The sequence below is a fragment of the Vigna umbellata genome, chromosome 5 (genome assembly GCF_029865625.1).
Source record: "Vigna umbellata cultivar VRB3 chromosome 5, Vumbellata_1.0, whole genome shotgun sequence".
Taxonomy (NCBI): domain Eukaryota; kingdom Viridiplantae; phylum Streptophyta; class Magnoliopsida; order Fabales; family Fabaceae; genus Vigna; species Vigna umbellata.
Genome location: NC_142169.1, coordinates 61381321 through 61399043, shown reverse-complemented (window position 1 = coordinate 61399043; position 17723 = coordinate 61381321). Strand labels below are relative to the sequence as shown.

The 17723-nt window shown below is 33.4% G+C and overlaps 3 protein-coding genes across 6 annotated transcripts; 2 read left to right on the top strand and 1 right to left on the bottom strand.

Annotated features, from left to right (window-relative positions):
* Positions 1-5230, top strand: LOC124835329 (mitochondrial adenine nucleotide transporter ADNT1). The gene is made up of 8 exons (XM_047310244.2): positions 1-326; positions 1056-1104; positions 1257-1420; positions 1624-1661; positions 2166-2278; positions 2465-2578; positions 3749-4093; positions 4791-5230. Exons 1-8 carry the CDS (start codon positions 196-198, stop codon positions 4872-4874), a joined length of 1038 nt encoding a protein of 345 aa, XP_047166200.1. The 5' UTR covers positions 1-195; the 3' UTR covers positions 4875-5230.
* A 499-nt stretch (positions 5231-5729) lies between these two features.
* LOC148198777 (uncharacterized) lies at positions 5730-7212 on the bottom strand. The gene is made up of 2 exons (XM_088114956.1): positions 6579-7212; positions 5730-6163 (listed from the first exon to the last, which is right to left on the bottom strand). Exons 1-2 carry the CDS (start codon positions 6911-6913, stop codon positions 6145-6147), a joined length of 354 nt encoding a protein of 117 aa, XP_087971082.1. The 5' UTR covers positions 6914-7212; the 3' UTR covers positions 5730-6144.
* Positions 7213-8575: 1363 nt separating this feature from the next.
* Positions 8576-13056, top strand: LOC124835330 (Nucleotide-sugar transporter family protein). Of its 4 annotated transcripts, none has more exons than XM_088091956.1 (9): positions 8576-8732; positions 8863-8946; positions 9050-9264; positions 9361-9439; positions 10373-10542; positions 11183-11321; positions 11546-11623; positions 11770-11944; positions 12600-13056. In XM_088091956.1, exons 1-8 carry the CDS (start codon positions 8682-8684, stop codon positions 11911-11913), a joined length of 960 nt encoding a protein of 319 aa, XP_087948082.1. In that variant the 5' UTR covers positions 8576-8681; the 3' UTR covers positions 11914-11944; positions 12600-13056. The 4 variants fall into 4 exon arrangements, with proteins under 4 accessions (XP_087948082.1, XP_047166203.2, XP_047166202.2 ...); XM_047310247.2 differs by having other exon boundaries at positions 8577-8732; positions 11135-11321; positions 12624-13056; XM_047310246.2 differs by having other exon boundaries at positions 8577-8732; positions 11135-11321.
* The last annotated feature ends 4667 nt before the right edge of the window (positions 13057-17723 follow it).

Sequence of the window (17723 nt, the reverse complement as noted above, 5' to 3'; positions counted from 1 at the left end):
TGAATGGTACAATCGAAACGAACGCCGTCACAGGGGGAGGTTGGTTGTGGTTTTGGTGGCTCTTCTCACTGTCTCTCTTGTCTGAACCGTCACAGAACATGTCTTTGCCGTAAGCGTTGGGAACCTGAGATCTGAATTTCTCATACGGTTAACTTTATTTTCGCTTAAAATAAAAAATAGAAGGTCAGGGTTTTCATGGCTTCGGAGACAAAGATCGTGAATCTGGCCGAGGAAGCCAAGCTAGCCAGGGAAGGTGTTAAGACTCCCTCCTATGCTTTTACCACCATCTGCAAGTCCCTCGTCGCCGGAGGAGTCGCCGGAGGAGTGTGCGTTTCATTTCTTTAACTTTTCTTTCTTCTTTTGGGAAACACACATACCCCGACATTTGCGTGCGTCTATGTATGCATTGATTGCATGCTCAATCAATTTCAGGAGAATTCGACTATTTGGAAATAGTTTTTTTTTTTTTTAAATGTTATTGTTTCCGGAAACTTCGATGCTACTGGCTTCGATTGAAGCCTGCTATATTAGTATTAATAACTAAACTTTGATTATTCGCTGTCTCAGGAGCAATGAAGCACTTGTTTTCCTGTTTGGCGAAATCTCTTTCTTTGTTTTTTTTTTCTTTACTTTTTTATTTAATGGAATACGATATGATCTAGTAAAAATTAAAGCTTTACTGTTCACCTGGGAAATGGCAAAAATAAGTTTTTGTACATCTTCCTGAGTATGGATTATTTCAATTGTATTAGATAAACTGCAGTTTTGTGGCCATGTAAAAAGCTTAATTTCTTTTATGGAACTAATTTTTTGTGAGACAACTTGTTAAAATATACTAACTCCGATTTGCATTAAAATCTGTTTCCTTGTTGGAATGAATGTAGTGTGTTCCAGTCCAATATGAGAGTCTGCTTAAGTTTGGAGTCTATCGGGTGTAGTTTCATACTTATATCAACATAATCTGACTTTTTTGGATGTCTCTTTGATATAATTTCAACATCCTTTTTGCATTATGTTCAGCCTTTTGACTTGAAAACTTTTTTCTATCTCTGTAGATCACGAACAGCAGTTGCTCCACTGGAAAGGTTGAAGATTTTGCTACAGGTTAATCAATTTAGTTGTTTACTTCGAAATGTGATTTTAGCTATTGTTTATTCTTGTTATAAAAATAGTGCATCTGACAAGCAACTATGTTTGTTGGTGCCGGGATGGATCAATATCATACGTGTGATGTGATGTACCTTTGCTACTAACAGGTTCAGAATCCACACAATATAAAATACAATGGAACGATTCAAGGTCTGAAATATATATGGAGAACTGAAGGTTTTCGTGGGCTGTTCAAAGGGAATGGGACTAATTGCGCTCGAATTGTCCCGAATTCTGCCGTGAAGTTCTTCAGTTATGAACAAGCTTCCAAGTAAGTTTTCCTTTAGATATACGATCATGTACTACACTTTTATGCTGATAATTTTGAAATCCTTTTTTAATTTTGCTTTCAAAACAATGTTCTTTAAGCTGAGGGTCTCTCACTCCTACGCAAAGAAGTTTCAATTTTTATATCTATGCATTTCATACGTAACACTTTCTCCTCTTCTTTACTGAATGTTCCTTTTCTGGTAGGGCTATACTACAACTGTATCAGAAGCAAACTGGAAACGGTATGTCCATGTTTACTATTTTCTCCTTCTCGTGTATGTGTATTATTGTCCAGGGAGGAGGAGTACTGGTTCAGTAGCCTATTTTGGCTTTCATAATTTTGAGTGGAAGTCACTTTTTTAAAAGGATAAAACTTAATCACTTCTTTAGGTTCTGTTCTCCAGCAGAGCATAGCATGTATATTAATTTTGGACCACTTCATCCTCTTTTTTAAATATTTCATACTTGGGTATAAACATTACTATTTTATATTGGAGAGCAACGCTACAAGTGTGTAAAGGAACTCTATCTAATTTTTGTCCTTTTTTTAAAATTCTAGTAAAATTTTGATCATCAATTGTTTTGAACTCAGAATAAGCTAACCCTAATACCCACTAGGTTGACTTCAATAATTTCCTTTTGAAAAATATTTCTAAAAACAATCAAATGGAAACAAGTAGGCCTAAAGAAATTTCTCAATAGTTAAACCCGTTTTTCTAAATATTATTTTCCTTGTACTTCGGCAGAGGATGCTCAGCTGACTCCTGTTTTACGTCTTGGGGCTGGAGCTTGTGCGGGAATAATTGCCATGTCTGCAACTTACCCGATGGACATGGTTCGAGGCAGAATAACTGTACAGGTACTTTCTTTTTTGCTTTTTACCTATTCCCTGTTTTACTTGCTTTTGGTCAGAAAGGTAGCTGGAAACGCATAAAATTAAGATACTTGTTATAGCTACAAGTGGAAAAAAGGTTTTTATCAAAGTGTCTTAATGTTTTTTGTTTTCTTAATACACCATTAATTTTTCTTTTCCTTGTATTTGCAGACAGAGAAGTCCCCTTACCAATACAGAGGAATGTTTCATGCTCTGTCAACTGTGCTCAGGGAAGAAGGTCCACGTGCTTTGTATAAGGGATGGCTTCCTTCAGTCATTGGAGTTGTAAGCAATTTTTCTGGAATTTCTTTATAGGAAGTTGATGATTGGTCGTAATAATAAATTCTATTATGAAGAATTCTAATGATATTCTTATACTATTGGCCCTCTGGAAATTCATATTACATTTGACGGTAACAATCAGGACCTGCAGACTGCAGTTGGGGGAGAGAACCTAGGAAACACTGACTTGATTTTGTTGAGTTCTTGTCAATGTCTACCTCCTTCTTAGGGGACAATTTAATACCATTACTTTTTGGCGCCACTTATAGATGTGGGGTATGTTGGTAAGGATGTGTGACTAATGTCTTTAGTGAGTTATTCCTGGTTATTATCTGTAATTAGATAGCATCTAGTCAGTACTTTGTGCAGACCATAGGATCAACATCAGGGTGTAGGATTGATCATAAAGCAGCATTTAACATTGACATGTTTGGTTTTAATGATTTGGACTTCACTATTTAACTATATTTTCTAATAATTGTTCTTCTACTGGTTAAAATATTTCCAAGAACAATTTATTTACATAAAAGGCTTTCCACTGCTCAATGCTCTGACTCAATCGATTGTAAGTTCTAATAATTAGTACAACTATTGGGGGGCGAGGGGTGTTATGGTGACAAGTTTTTACCTGGTTATGGTAGGTTCTAGGTGGAAAATAGATAGGTGCACAACACGTTAAAATCTAAATCATGCTTCAGCATAAGTTTTCAATTTTTGTTGCAAAACCAGAAAAGAGTTGTTGGGCAAAACAAATTGATAGAATGAAAATGAATAGAACAAAGGAGATAAATCTCTCCCTCTAACCGTTCCATCCACAAAAGATGAACAGATGTCTGCCTTGATAAAGAGCAAAAACTTAATTTACAAATAATAGCTGATAAAATGAATTCCCCTCTTGTCAGTCCTCTTATTTATTTATATCACTAACTCCCTCCCTCAAACTAACTATTAACTAACATACCAGTTGTACTAGTTTGCTACCTCTTCTCTCATTTCTAACATCCTGAAAGTTTATAGAAATGTGAAAAGTTAATCTTATAAAATATTCTGTGTGCTTTGTAATGATAGTTAACTAACTAAAGTTTGCTTTTAAATTTGAATGAAAGCTCCGGTTTGGTTCTGTCACCGGATTTATTGGCTTAATCTTACTTTTAATTTGTTCCTGTTTTTCAGATTCCTTATGTGGGTCTCAACTTTGCTGTTTATGAGTCTTTGAAAGATTGGTTAGTTAAATCCAATCCATTTGGTATAGTTCAAGATTCCGAGCTGAGTGTGACAACTCGCCTGGCTTGTGGTGCTGCAGCTGGAACTATGGGACAAACCGTTGCTTACCCTCTTGATGTCATTCGACGAAGAATGCAGATGGTGGGTTGGAACCACGCTGCTTCTGTCATAGCTGGTGATGGACGAGGAAAGGTTCCGCTTGAATACAGTGGCATGATTGATGCTTTTAGGAAAACTGTTCGGTATGAAGGATTTGGTGCATTATACAAGGGTCTGGTGCCGAATTCTGTAAAGGTCAGACTTCCTCCAGTATTCATAAATTATGTTACGTCCTGAAAAAATGTGGGTAAAACATATGTGCGTAAATATATGCAATGCATCCGTTGAGTAAGGTTTTCCTTTCTTCTCTCGACCAAGGTATTATTAATGTACTATATCTATGAAGCACTTAAAACAAGTTTGTTCATTCATTAATATATGTCATCCGAATGTTTTCTGTGTGCGATTCCTATATCATACTCTGTTGGTGTTACTTTCCTGATTAAAACTGTGAACTTCACAAGCTTCTACCTGATTAGAACAAAGTCTGTTCTTCAATAGTTATTTGTAGGACTCAAGTGTCTGTAGTCTGAGTCAAACATTTCACATTTTGAACTTAAATTATATACTAATCCAGATCAGCTTGATGAAGTGCATGATCAACTACCAATAAAAACATACTATCTAAGGCTTTTAATGTTATTAACGTTGTCCCACATTTTCTCAATCCAAATCAAAAACAATCTTTTAAACTTTATTAGTGAAAACGTTGTTTCATTAATTTATGAATTGGTTATAAGATTTTGGTTTCATGTTAGAATTTGCTTAAAAGTCATTTACAATTAGCGTGGAATCGCCCAAATCAGTGCACTTTGCATAGCAACCTCCATTTAAAGCAATTAACTGAAGATATGAGCAATCTTAATCTCTCTTGAATCTTGATTTCTCGCAGGTGGTCCCATCCATAGCAATCGCGTTTGTAACATATGAGGTGGTGAAGGACATTTTAGGTGTGGAGATCAGAATATCAGACTGAAGATTGTCAGACATCTGATATTTGACTGCTTGTTGTTTTCTTGTAGACAAGGGGATGCTCAGAGATGATAACTTAGGGTTAGTTTCTTGGTTTACATCTCTTCATTGAGATAGGAAGCACTTTAGTTAGTGTGCATAAATTATTTCCCTTGTATCTTATTTGTTTTTCTCTATGAACATGATGTAGCTCTTAGCTTGATATTCATCTTCTATTGCAATAAATGTTGTAGGAAAAACAATGCACAGGCTTATCTGCATGCCTTAGAATTTTTTTATCACTGTTTGTAAGTTACTAGCATCACTGTAACGCAACCAATAGTCCTGCAATTTTACTTTATGTTTTCAAAATAATCTGAAGTTGTACGTGTTACCTTTTATTTTATTACAATCGATTTGACGGGATAAGTTAAAAAGACCATTGCTGAAAATTGACTCGAATTATCCTTATGAATAGTAAATTATTTTTATATATAGAATTATTGGATAAAAGGTGGGTCTACAATTGGAAATATATGTGGCTACAAGCCCCTAATGAAATATATCCATACAATCTTAACAAACCGGTCAATATCTGAACATTTTTCTCTCTGATTCCTAGATCTTATCAGAATATGATAAAGGGCTGAATGATAGTCAATGACAAGTCTTTCCCCCAACTATATAGTACTTAGCCATTCAAGTAAACATGCCATGTAGTTGGAAATCTTGGACATTTATCAGAATATGGATATCTAAACAACATTGATGGACTGCTGCTAAGTACCATTCAAGTAAAATATCATTTTAAAACAGTATTTAGCCCATGTTTGAGAGACTCTTTAAGAAGGAAAAGAATCGCATATTTTAAGAAAACTCCGTGAAAACAAATGATTATACCTTCATAATAAGTTTATCTAATACAGCCAATTTAAATAAACTAAACACGGACTATAAAATTGTAATAACCACCCAATTCAATCTAAGCAATTCATGTATTAATATATTTAATTTTCAATCCTAAACATTTCTTCAATTTTAAATTAGGTTGGGTTTTAAACATCCCTACCGATCGGTATTCAAATCCCAACTAACACTGTTTCATATAGTATATACATGAATTGCGTCAAGAATGTTAACTGGTGTAGTCCACCATCATTCTTACTTCAATTATCTACAGCTTCTAAAATGGTATTCATATGTACCTTGATGCAAACAAAACCCATTTCCAAAATCTTGCCATAAGCTCTACATATGTTGATATGTGTATTCCTCCACAACAGAAAAATTTTACTTCACATTTTTCTTCCATGCCTGAACACAAGAACAATCTCTGATGTCAATGACTTTGTACAATAATAATCACTCAGATTTTTAGGCTATACGTTTTTTTTTTTGGAAACAAAACTATAAAATGAAAAAAAGAGTTATGAATTGTTTTTCTTCCACTTGTTTGGTTTCAGAAAAACAAGCAGGATGAATTCAGGTGCCAAAATCCAAATTATACTCCATCTTTTCCTAATCTTAGAGAATCTTCTGTATTTTAATTCAGATTCTTTCTTCCAAACAGGAGAAAATCAATCAGTACCACTAAAAAATGCCGAGTCTCAAGCTCTAAGTTTGTATCATGTTTTGAAAAGAGAAAGATAACGCAACAATTCATACCACAAAGCTAGAAAAACTTAATGTGTAATAAATGATATAACATAACGTGTGGAAGCTCAATTACCTGGAGTCTTTTACTGTAGTTTGAAATCTAGCTGAAATTGGTTTTCTCCCAAGCTTAGGGTCGTGTCTCCCTCGTTTCTTTCTTTGCAATCGTGATGTGCATTTTCTAATTACAGTAACCTCATCCTTTATCTTCTCTTTACTCTCCTCGTGTTCTATACACTCATCGCTTGAGAAGTAGAATAACGAGAGCAACACAAGCAACATGTTCAGCTCAGCTAGAGATGTATTTGGCATGTGTGAATCACTCAATGCACCAACAACAGCATTTTCTTCCTCTTCACACTCTTCCAGCGTATCGATCTCGCTCTTTTTTTCTTTCTCTGGTTCTGCCATATTCTCTCTAATAAATTTGGTTCTTCAAATCAAACCAAGATTTTAAACTCTCTGCATCTGTTGATTCGTACATGTGCTTGTGTGCATGCCTGGAACTTGTTTCTGTGAGAGTATATATACATAAATAGATCATAAGGATGTGTACAAAAGCCCTTGACCTAATTTGAGTTGAGCTAAAGTTTGAACACATTCGATTCTCGATTCCATGTTTCCAATTTTGTGTTTCTATTTGAAAATGTGAGGTTATTTTGATTGTCTCCCATAATTGGTGCATGCAATATATAGAAAATCTATTACATTGTAACCATGGCTCAACTATTTGTGGGTTTGTTAAATTGCTTCTTCAATTTCTTATTACAGCCACCGAAATTTCTGCTTCAATTTCTCACAAGATTACCCTAAATGTTGTCTCTTTCGTCAGGTAGGGTTAATTAAGTATACTTGGTATAGGGATGAAGATAAAGAAATTACTATTAGAAATAACAATACAAAGTACAAACAAATAAATAAAAAATTATTTAGCTTCCTATTATTATTATTATTATTTTTGATTTAGATTGCCTGAACGTTTATGTTTTGTTAGTTGATTAAGTTTCTTTATTTTTAAATTAAGCAATTTTTTAAAATATTGTTATTTTATTTATTTTTACAGGTTAAATCAATTAGATTGTTTTAATTTTCTTACTTGGATTACTATAACTAAAATATTATATTTTTTCATGAAGTAAAAAAGAAGAAAATACTGATTTTTCTTCTTCACATTCTATAAAATTAAATCCTTCATTTTTTTTATCAGCATTCTACCGAGTTTCATGTTTCTTAAATTTTAAATTACTCTATGTTTCAAATCTATTGTAAATATGGAAATGTTGAATATGAAACAGGAATTCGAGGAATTTACATGGAGAGATAAAACTGACAAAAAAAAACCGACCACTTATGCTTAATTTTAAAAATGATGAGACTTATTTAATTTACAAAATATTTGTCAGATAAAAATCATGTAGTTTAGATGAAAAAAAAAACTAAAAATGTAATTAAATGAGTAGTATATATGTGTGTGTATATATATATATATATATATATATATATATATATATATATATATATATATATATATTCTAAACAATGTTTCTTTAATAATTTTTATATAAGTTATATACTTTAATAATATTTAATTTAAAAATATGTATATTATATCATTCTAACTCTTTTTGTTAGAGTTGTAGAAGAAGTGTTTGTTCTAGTGATTCACATAGTATATCTTTTGAACACAATAAGATGGTATTTTGATTGTAATGTACCTATATTATTACACATTATTTGTAATCAGTTAAGTATGAATTATAGTTTGATTACTTTAATTTAATTCATTTTAATTTGATTATTGTTATTCCATTTGTTGAATTTGAGACATAAAAGTTATTTATGACAAAATTTCACTTTTCTCTTTTTTATTTCGTCTTTTTAATCAAACCCGCATTTTATAATCTTTTAGTTCATTATTTTTCCTAAACAAATTTGTCATTAATTTTTATTTTTTCTCTTTGTTCTCTCTCTTTTTCACACCATCCAAAGGCTTCGACTGAGGTTGTTGAATTTAAAAGACATTATTCTTTTTTGATTCACATAATAATATTTTGGTATTAAATAACGAGAACCCGCGCCAAAGCCCTTCATAGCAAATGAAAGAAAATTGGCACTAAACGGTGCGTTTGGGTGCGTGTTTCTTGAGTCTCTGTGCGTGGATCTGCGGAAGTGTTAGAAGATGCAGTGGTACTTCGTCGCTGCGCTCCTCACCGTTCTCACTAGTTCTCAGGTAACTCTCACTCTCTTCCATTCTCCCAAATCCTCACATTCAAACCCTAATTTCACCCATTTCCATCGTCCATTTACGCACACTTGAAGTAGTTAATGTTAATTTGATTTCGATAAGTTTCACGTGGCAGGGAATACTCACAACCCTCTCGCAAAGTAACGGAGAGTACAAGTATGATTACGCTACGGTCCCATTTCTTGCTGAGATTTTCAAGGTAAATGGAAAAACACTTAATGCGTCAATTTTTATTCGATAGGAACCGAGTTTTTGTGCTGCGTGACATCGGTTTATGATTTCATCTTTGTCATCACACTCAGCTTGCGGTGTCAAGTTTGTTACTGTGGAGGGAATGCAAAAAGTCTCCTCTGCCAAAGATGACAACGGAGTGGAAAACGGTGGCTCTATTCCCTATTCCCTCAGTTATATATCTGATCCACAACAATGTGCAGTTTGCTACACTCACTTATGTGGACACTTCCACCTATCAGATAATGGGAAATTTGAAGATTGTTACCACTGGGTTGCTATTCAGGTGCCTTCTCTTTTCACGGTTCATATTTCAGAACAGTGTTTTTGATTTCTCAATTAGTGTCTGAAGTTTTTAAATTTTCATTTTGTTTCTTTCAAGGATGTTTTTGGGTAGGAGGCTTTCTAACTTGCAGTGGATGGCTATTGTGCTGTTGGCTGTCGGGACAACCACTAGTCAGGTGCCAAAGACTTGAGTCCCACAAATTTGGTTTTGTGCCTTTAATTTATTTTTATTAGAAGTTATGTACTATGATTTATCCATTGTTTGATATGGATTATGAACTGGAAATTCAATGTTGAGGAGTTAGATGGATATCTAGTCCCGACGTTTGTACAGGCTAGGGTAGCTGTGCTGGAATACGGCTGGATATATTTTATCGGTCATTTACTTATGTGACACTCATAAGGCCATTTTCATCCAGAAAATTTGTTGTTTCTTTTTGGAAGATGGCTCACGTGCACTACTTCTACCTCATCCTTTCCTCCTTCTAACAATATTTATTTTTCCTTAAATTTCTGATTTATAAAACTGCATTCATGACATGATATTAAGTCATTACATGCTAAACGTGATTTATTCTGTGATAATTGTAGCCTGTTAAGATCCTGATAGCTTCAAATGTTAAAGTTTGAGCAGTACATTCTTGGATTTAGAAGGTTTCAAATAAATTCAACAGGCTTTGGCTTCCTCTGCTGACATTTGTACATGGTATCAGAAAGCATCTATTAATATACACGGCATCTGTATTATTTTGACGGGGATTGGACCGAGTGTCTCATTGGTCACGAGTGAAGTGCCTTTTAGGGAGGACAAGCACTTTTCCTAAATAAAAACAAAACAAAACAGAGACAAAGTGGCTGACTAATCACAAATGGAACAGATGATTTGGTTCCGTTGCATGATAGTAGCAGAAATTTCCCTTGAAATGTCCACGAGTACAAGACCTAAGAGATGTAAATAGATAGCATGTAAAATTATACAAATTGAAGCATAAATACATCTTTGTTCTGTTCTGTATTTTTTCTTTCATGTTCAATGGTTTATGTATTAGGTAAATTAGTCTTGTGACATAAATTTTATTTAGAATGACCACTACGGTTTGTTGTTTTAGGTTAGGGGCTGTGGAGAGACTTCCTGTGAATCCCTTTTCTCAGCACCAATTCAGGGATACATGTTTGGAGTTCTATCTGCTTGTCTCTCAGCATTAGCTGGAATTTATACTGAATTCTTGATGAAGAAAAACAATGACAGCTTATACTGGCAGAATATGCAGTTGTACACGTAGGTATTTTTTCTTGAATTTGTCAAATGTCTACGAATGTATAGGCACATGTGTTTTTGATCTCTAAAACTATTTATTTTAGAAAAAACTTTTTCTCCATTTCTCCTCCCCTGGCCTTTTAAATGAATGTGGTTATTTTATGTACCAAGAAATGAGTGCTTTGTTTTCACTTTCCAAGAACGAGCAGAGCATATATAACTGTTGAGTTCATGCAGTTCATTCAATGTAGATTCCTAATTCCTAACTCTTTGAACTTGACATTTTTGTGGTTTTTCTGCTTGCTTTTGGGCTTAGCGGTATTATATGTTTAACAGATTTGTATCTCCACTATTATTGGAATGTTTGGTAAAATAAACACGTCGTACCTTTTTTAAGCAATTTTTTTTGGGATGTCTTTTTTAATTCAGAGAATTTTTATTTGTGCACTGTTCTTTGTTAAAGAGAAATTAATATGTCTGTAAACTTGGTAGAGGTGTCAAGAAGGGCTTCTTGAGTTCGTTGCTATGGCACTCTGGGAATGACTAGTTGTCATTGTCAAATACTTTTTTACATTTACTTGGAGGAATACGCATGAAGTGAATTTTTTTACAGGTTTGGCACACTTTTCAATATGGCAAGACTAATTGTGGATGATTTCAGAGGTGGATTTGAAAATGGGCCGTGGTGGCAACGTATTTTTAATGGATACACTATCACGACCTGGATGGTGGTATTGAATTTAGGGTCTACTGGACTTTTGGTTTCTTGGTTAATGAAACACGCTGATAATATTGTGAAGGTATATCCTTGGACCAACCTGCCTCCTGCCAGCATCCTTTTCTCTTGTGTTTGTTACATAATCTACTTTACCATAGAGCTTGATGCTAGGTTTACCTCCAAAGAATAATATTTGTCCTACAAGGGAAATAATTTTAACACTGAAATTAGTAAAGTATACCATCACAATTGATATTTGTTTATTTATATTCTCTCCTAATTATTAGTTGTTGATGCTTTCGTTAGGTCTATTCCACATCGATGGCAATGCTGCTAACAATGATACTTTCGCTATTTCTCTTCAACTTCAAACCTACATTGCAGGTAAATTACCTTCCACTCTCTCTCTCTCTCCAGCATAACTCTTAAGTCAAATCAATTTGTTGCACATAATTTTGCGGATACCTGTATTATATGTTCTAAGGCTATAAGTGGTTATTATTTTTTGTTTTATTCTTTCCTCTTTGCAGCTTTTCTTGGGCATTATCATTTGTATGATGTCTCTACACATGTATTTTGCCCCACCAAACATGCTCTTGGATATGCCATTAACTGTTAAACCAGAGGAAGAGAAGCTCGTTGAAGTTTCTGTTGATCGAAGACCACATTCATGATGTTGTATTGACGTCTAAATACAATGTTTTGGTAAATGAAATTTATTTTAATTGTGTTTTGTTTTATTTTTTAAATGCATAATATAAAATATTCTCATACAACATCTAAAAGTGCTACATAACGTGTGGCATTAAGAAAATATTATTTGATATTAAACAAGGCTTTCTTGCTTTCTTCCTCGTGTCATGCTGGTCCTGGGTTTGTGGAAAGCCACAAATTGCCTCCTGTTCATGAGGTTAAGGTAGTGTATGGTTAACCCTTCCCAAATCTCAAAAATGTTGGTAGCGTCATGCATTGAGTCACCCTTGTAAGTGTTTTTTTTTATATGTTAGTGTAACTGCACAAACGTCTCATTATATCCTTGGATTTAATGTTGTGTTGTTTATATGTGTGCTGATCTATATGAATGGAGTATCAATTTGAACGGGTATGCGATACTATACTGCAAGCAATTTAAATATAGCAGTATTGAGCTTCTTTTAGATTGAAAGTCAATCACAAGTCCCTTTGCGCTAATTCTACTTTCAAGTTATGGTATTCGAAATATATGGCCACTAGTGTTTTTAAATTATGCTTGGCTTCATTGATCTGATATCCTTGTGATAACTTTTTTATGGCCATTGTTTCACTTGTAGGCAAACGATTGGTAATTTTGGTTTTCAGTATTTTCTTATTGGTTCTGCAGGTAATTTAATTTGTTCTTTCCCAGGTATTCCTATAAGGCCTATAAAAGTCAATAGTAGAGCAGCAGAATGCTGAATATTATTCCACGCTGCATTGATTCAGTGACTTTGTAGAGCATAGGCATATTCGGTGGTGTGACTTAAACTCTATATAACAAATTCGGAAATCCCTTGTGTTGCCTGTGTTTAAGTATATTAGAAGGATGTTGAAGGAAAAGAGAGTTGAATGAAAGTGAGCAGAATTTGGTTTAGACGGAAATGTAATTTTGCTATTGCCTTTTAGTAAGTCTAACTTCTCTAGCTGTTAGTGAGTGATAGGGGTGTTGTTATCCATTGACACAAAGTCACATGAAGTCAAACCAACATTGTAGTCCATCATTCTACCGGATTGCTATATTCGCTATAGAATTCTTCTCCATCAATGAATTTAAATAGAATTCTTTTGCAGTTTGATGCTCATGACGAATGTCCTCTTTTTTCTTAAACGAGCATAGAGAAAGCACATTGATTAGGGGGAAATGCATTATACTTCCCTTCAAGCAGTGATTGTGTCTACCAAACTGAAGTTTGTATCTTTTGGGCTACAACTATTTGCCAAAAATGGTCATTGAGTTGAAGTGAGGTTAATCACATCAACATTCTATGAATCATAAAAAAGGAAGATGAGTTAAAAAAAAATCATGAACATTCAGCATCCAGTGGCATTTGTTTGATATGGTGAAGGTGAGATCGGTGTTTTTTCCCTTTCAATTCAGCTGTAATAATGTATTATTGAATATTGAATAATCTTGAAGGAGCGGTCTATTTTTTATCATTCAATATTAATAGTTGGGCAAATTATAAAACATAGGAATCCAAGAATAATGTAAATGTAGGATGGTAGATAGGGGATGCAAGAAAGGCAAAAGATGTGGATTGAACGATTTAGGCATATCTGGGCATCAGTGCATAGTGAGCATGTGGTTTGGCTTTGTCAAAAACACATGTCATTGCTGTACTTATGATAAGGGAATAATTAAAAATGGATAGTGAGAATCTTTATTCTACTTTTTCCTTTTGCACCATTGTATTTTCTTGGTTCTCAAGTGGGTCTAAACTTTTTATTATTATTTAAGATTATTCAAAGTTTAGTTTTCTATTATATATAAGCTGTAGTTACTCTCTGGCTTTCTTTAGATTAAGGGGTGGAAAATGAAAGAAAATAAGTAAAATGAGTGAAAAGTGATATTATTTGGATTGAGAGAAAGTGAGTAGAGAATGAGTGAAAAGTTTATTGTTAATTTGATTGATGTAATTGTATAAATAATTTTAATGGTATATTAATATATTTAGAAAATAATTTATAAAATATATTTTTTTAAATAATTTATATAAAAGTATCCTTTTGAAAATTAAATTAAAATTTAAAAATTTATTACAAATATTTAATGTATTAAAAATTATAATCTAAAATAATAATAATATTGTAACATCTAAAAATACAGTAATAACCATAAATCAGAATTAATTACAATTAATAGTCACATAATGCAGTCTTACAATAAGGATAGAATTCAAAAGCCAAAAAGCTTTAATTACAGAAGTTCATACAGTAAAGGCAGAAATACTGGAAGTTGGGACGAACAGTTTTACAAAATAATTAACCGAACGTCAAAATAAAAGCTAACATCTAAGCGCTACAGTGAACGAGCGTTCTAAAGCTCGGCTTTAACTTCCACTTCGACCAAATTCTCCTCTTCAACAATATCCTCCAAAGTGGCCTCGCCTTCTGCTCACATCCACACGGATGATCATTGCAAGGACAGGACGAACGTACATAGACAATAGACAACACAAGGAAAAACGAAAGGGTAAGCTTACGTAATTTAATTCATACATCAAGATATAAAATAAGCATTCACAATACACATCAAAACATAGTTCAATATATATATAACATCATATGACATATAGTACTAGACAGACCGTCCGGACTGTATGAATCTGTGTAGCTACAGGCGTCCTTGCACCCGAGTGATGTAGTAACTGGGATACACTCAACAGCTGACACTCGAGGTTAGCCCTATCCAAAGTACCCCTAAGGACTAGGACCTCCTGCTGTTCTCACACATGACCTACCCTCTCTACGTGAGGATGAGTACTCATGGAACATCAGGATGGACTGCCAGCATTAGCATAACCACAGTCATACTTTACCAAATCCAATATTCAATATATATATGAGTCGTTCCTCCCTGGAACGCTCGTACAAAATCCATAATCGTATAATCATTTCATATCATATTCATCCTTTAAAATCTTGTACTTCATTCTTATTTTTATCTTTATTTTCCAATACCTAAAATAACGAACGTTCAGCCCTCTGAAGGACGAGGACGCACGTTAAGGACGAGATCTAGAAAGACTCGTTGCCAATCAGAATAAATCAACACTTGATTCTTTGACGAACGTCATTACTATTCAAATCGATTAAATGAACTGATTCTAGAACGATACAATCAATATTCAGAATAATTTAAATACAAAGGCTCTAGGCCGAATCCAAATGGATAAAGATACAACAAGACGAGTAATTGACTATAATGAAAAAAAAAGATTCATTTAAAGAGATCGACTGCCAGTCAATGACCAAACGCGATAATACCCGTTTACTAAAATATTTGGACGAACGCTATTTACGCACGTTTGGTAATCAAATGTAATGACGAGCGTTCGGTATAAGACCGAATACTACTTAAGACGAACGCTAGGTGTAAGACCGAGAGCTCATTAGAACGGACGCTAGGTATACGACCGAGCGCTACTTATGACGAACGCTAGGTATAAGACCGAGCATTACTAGTTTTTAAAGTATAAGGGTATAAATGTATTATGGCTTTATTTCAGATATATAGATTCAACTAGACTGAACCGAATGCTCAACCTAGTACCTCACAAAAGGACGCTCGTTCTCGACCAGAGTCCTTCCCGAATGGAAGAATTCCATTTTTAAACTATTTAATAGGAAACCGAACGGTAGAGGACCGTTCGATGACGAGTGTACATTTTCATAATAAGAATGTCATATTCCAGATTTTTCATCTATTTCTAACTCAGTTTCAACATATCAATTTATACTTCATAACTTCATATTAAATATCAATTTACATACCTCATATGATTCATGTTAATCAATCATACTTTTAAAATAACTTCTCATATTCACAATCATACGCCTCGACCATTCACATACATATCATCCAACATATATCATATTCATTCAGTACAACAGCGATCATTCATACAGCAAAACAATATACAAATCTAAATTAAATTATATAAGCTTCCCTTACCTGGATCAGTAGTGAACGTCCTAAGAGTGTGATTTTGACTCGTCCCACTATGGTTTTCTACCCTCAACGTTCTTCTTAAGTTCTCCAACTAAACTAACCAAAAGAAAACGCACAGAACTTAGTTTATAACCTTGCATGCAGCTGAATCTGGGTTCGCATGTAACTCAGAAACGAACGTCTAGAGTTGAGAGACTTACCGGTTTCAGAACCTGGATCTATTCGGTTCAGATTGAAGCTCACAACTCAGGGAGTGCTCCTATGGTTTCTGAAACGTGATCGGAGAAGAGGGTGGTGAGTTACAGTAGAGAGAAGGTGGAGGTTTTCTAGAGAGAAGGTGGAGAATTCGAAAGATCAGATTTTTGGAGAAGATGAGTGCATGCAGAGAGTGACGCTGTTTTCAGAAAGTCAGTTTTGTTTAAAAACCAACGTCCGTTCTCTTGCTGACACTTGTCTTCCACTACTGATTTCAGAACATTTCATTCTCGACACCTGGCAGACGTGATCAGAGTGTTTGGGTGCGTTTTTAATGCACTGCAGAGGAGTTTTTAATGCATTAATTTGATTTGACAGAGGTTTTGCAGAGTTAATTTTCTAGGGTCTTACAAATATACTATAAGAAATTATTTTACTTAATATTAAAATTTAATGAATTAATTTTATTTATTTAGAAAATATAATTATTAATAAATCAAAGTTTTAGTAAACATAAACCATTATACCATCAACATAATCTTTTATATATTTTCTCTCCGATTTCTTTACAAGTTATAAAAAATGATAATATCATTATCTTTTCTTGATTTTCATACTATTTTTTTTTTCTATTTTTAGATTTTCTCACTTAATAATAGATCTATGCCTTCCTATCATGCGAACAAGTAGAGGTTTATCTCTTTTTTAAGCATGGAGTATTTATGTTTCATCTTCTTTTCATAAAAAAAAAACATTTTAATGGAGGAAACAAAGAGGGGATTTATCTCTTTCTAATTTTTCAGTATTTATGTTTCTATGTTTCTACTTCTTTTTATCAACAAAAACCATTTTAATGTTTGCCCAACTGAGCTCTTTGCCCTCTTTATATACAAGTATAACCTATTTTAAATACACGGATTTTACGTATTTACTAGCTAGAATACGTGTCTATAAAATGTAACAATTTAGTTGACTAAATTACATACATTTGCTTAGAGTTGTTTATTAATAGGAGAAATGGTCAACAATCTTATAGCTATGTGAGAAAACATTAGTAATTAGAACTTGGTAACAATTGAAAAGCTTACAAAAGATTGCATCCCATTTTTTAACTTGTCCGAAAAGAAAAAATAAAGAGTTTTTTTCTCAAATGGTTGCCGTAGAAAATCGAAAATTACATTTTGAGCAAGAATGTTAAATTATTTTATTGCGACCGAGTCTGTATTTTGTTCATTGTTTTATCTTTCTTAATTTCTTTAAATTCAAATCCTATTCGATCTCCTTTTTCTTATCCATTATTATTATGGCTTGCTTTGATTTCAATAAAATAAGATAAATTTGATCGGTCTTTATAAACTTGACCCTATTCATGCTTTATTCAAATATTTCTTTTAAAAAAGGAGTTTTATATCTAATAGTTTAATAAAAGTCTCCAACAGTACTTAACTACTAAATTTATATGTATATTCATTTTTTTATAATAGCCACTTTAAATTTATTTTCATTCATTACTAGTAAAGTATTTATATTTTCAACATACAAAAAACGCAAATATCTATAGAAAAGTATAAAAAGAAAAAGTAATCTAAGTGAGTGAAGAAA

Excerpts from the sequence above, each read along its gene's own strand:
- LOC124835330 (XM_047310247.2), top strand. The coding sequence starts at position 8,682 with ATGCAGTGGTACTTCGTCGCTGCGCTCCTCACCGTTCTCACTAGTTCT. Across the intron at positions 8,733-8,862 it reads CCGTTCTCACTAGTTCTCAG|GGAATACTCACAACCCTCTC; the intron begins GTAACTCTCACT and ends TTCACGTGGCAG. Across the intron at positions 10,543-11,134 it reads CAGAATATGCAGTTGTACAC|GTTTGGCACACTTTTCAATA; the intron begins GTAGGTATTTTT and ends ATTTTTTTACAG.
- LOC124835329 (XM_047310244.2), top strand. The coding sequence starts at position 196 with ATGGCTTCGGAGACAAAGATCGTGAATCTGGCCGAGGAAGCCAAGCTA. Across the intron at positions 1,105-1,256 it reads GGTTGAAGATTTTGCTACAG|GTTCAGAATCCACACAATAT; the intron begins GTTAATCAATTT and ends TGCTACTAACAG. Across the intron at positions 4,094-4,790 it reads TGGTGCCGAATTCTGTAAAG|GTGGTCCCATCCATAGCAAT; the intron begins GTCAGACTTCCT and ends GATTTCTCGCAG.
- LOC148198777 (XM_088114956.1), bottom strand. The coding sequence starts at position 6,913 with ATGGCAGAACCAGAGAAAGAAAAAAAGAGCGAGATCGATACGCTGGAA.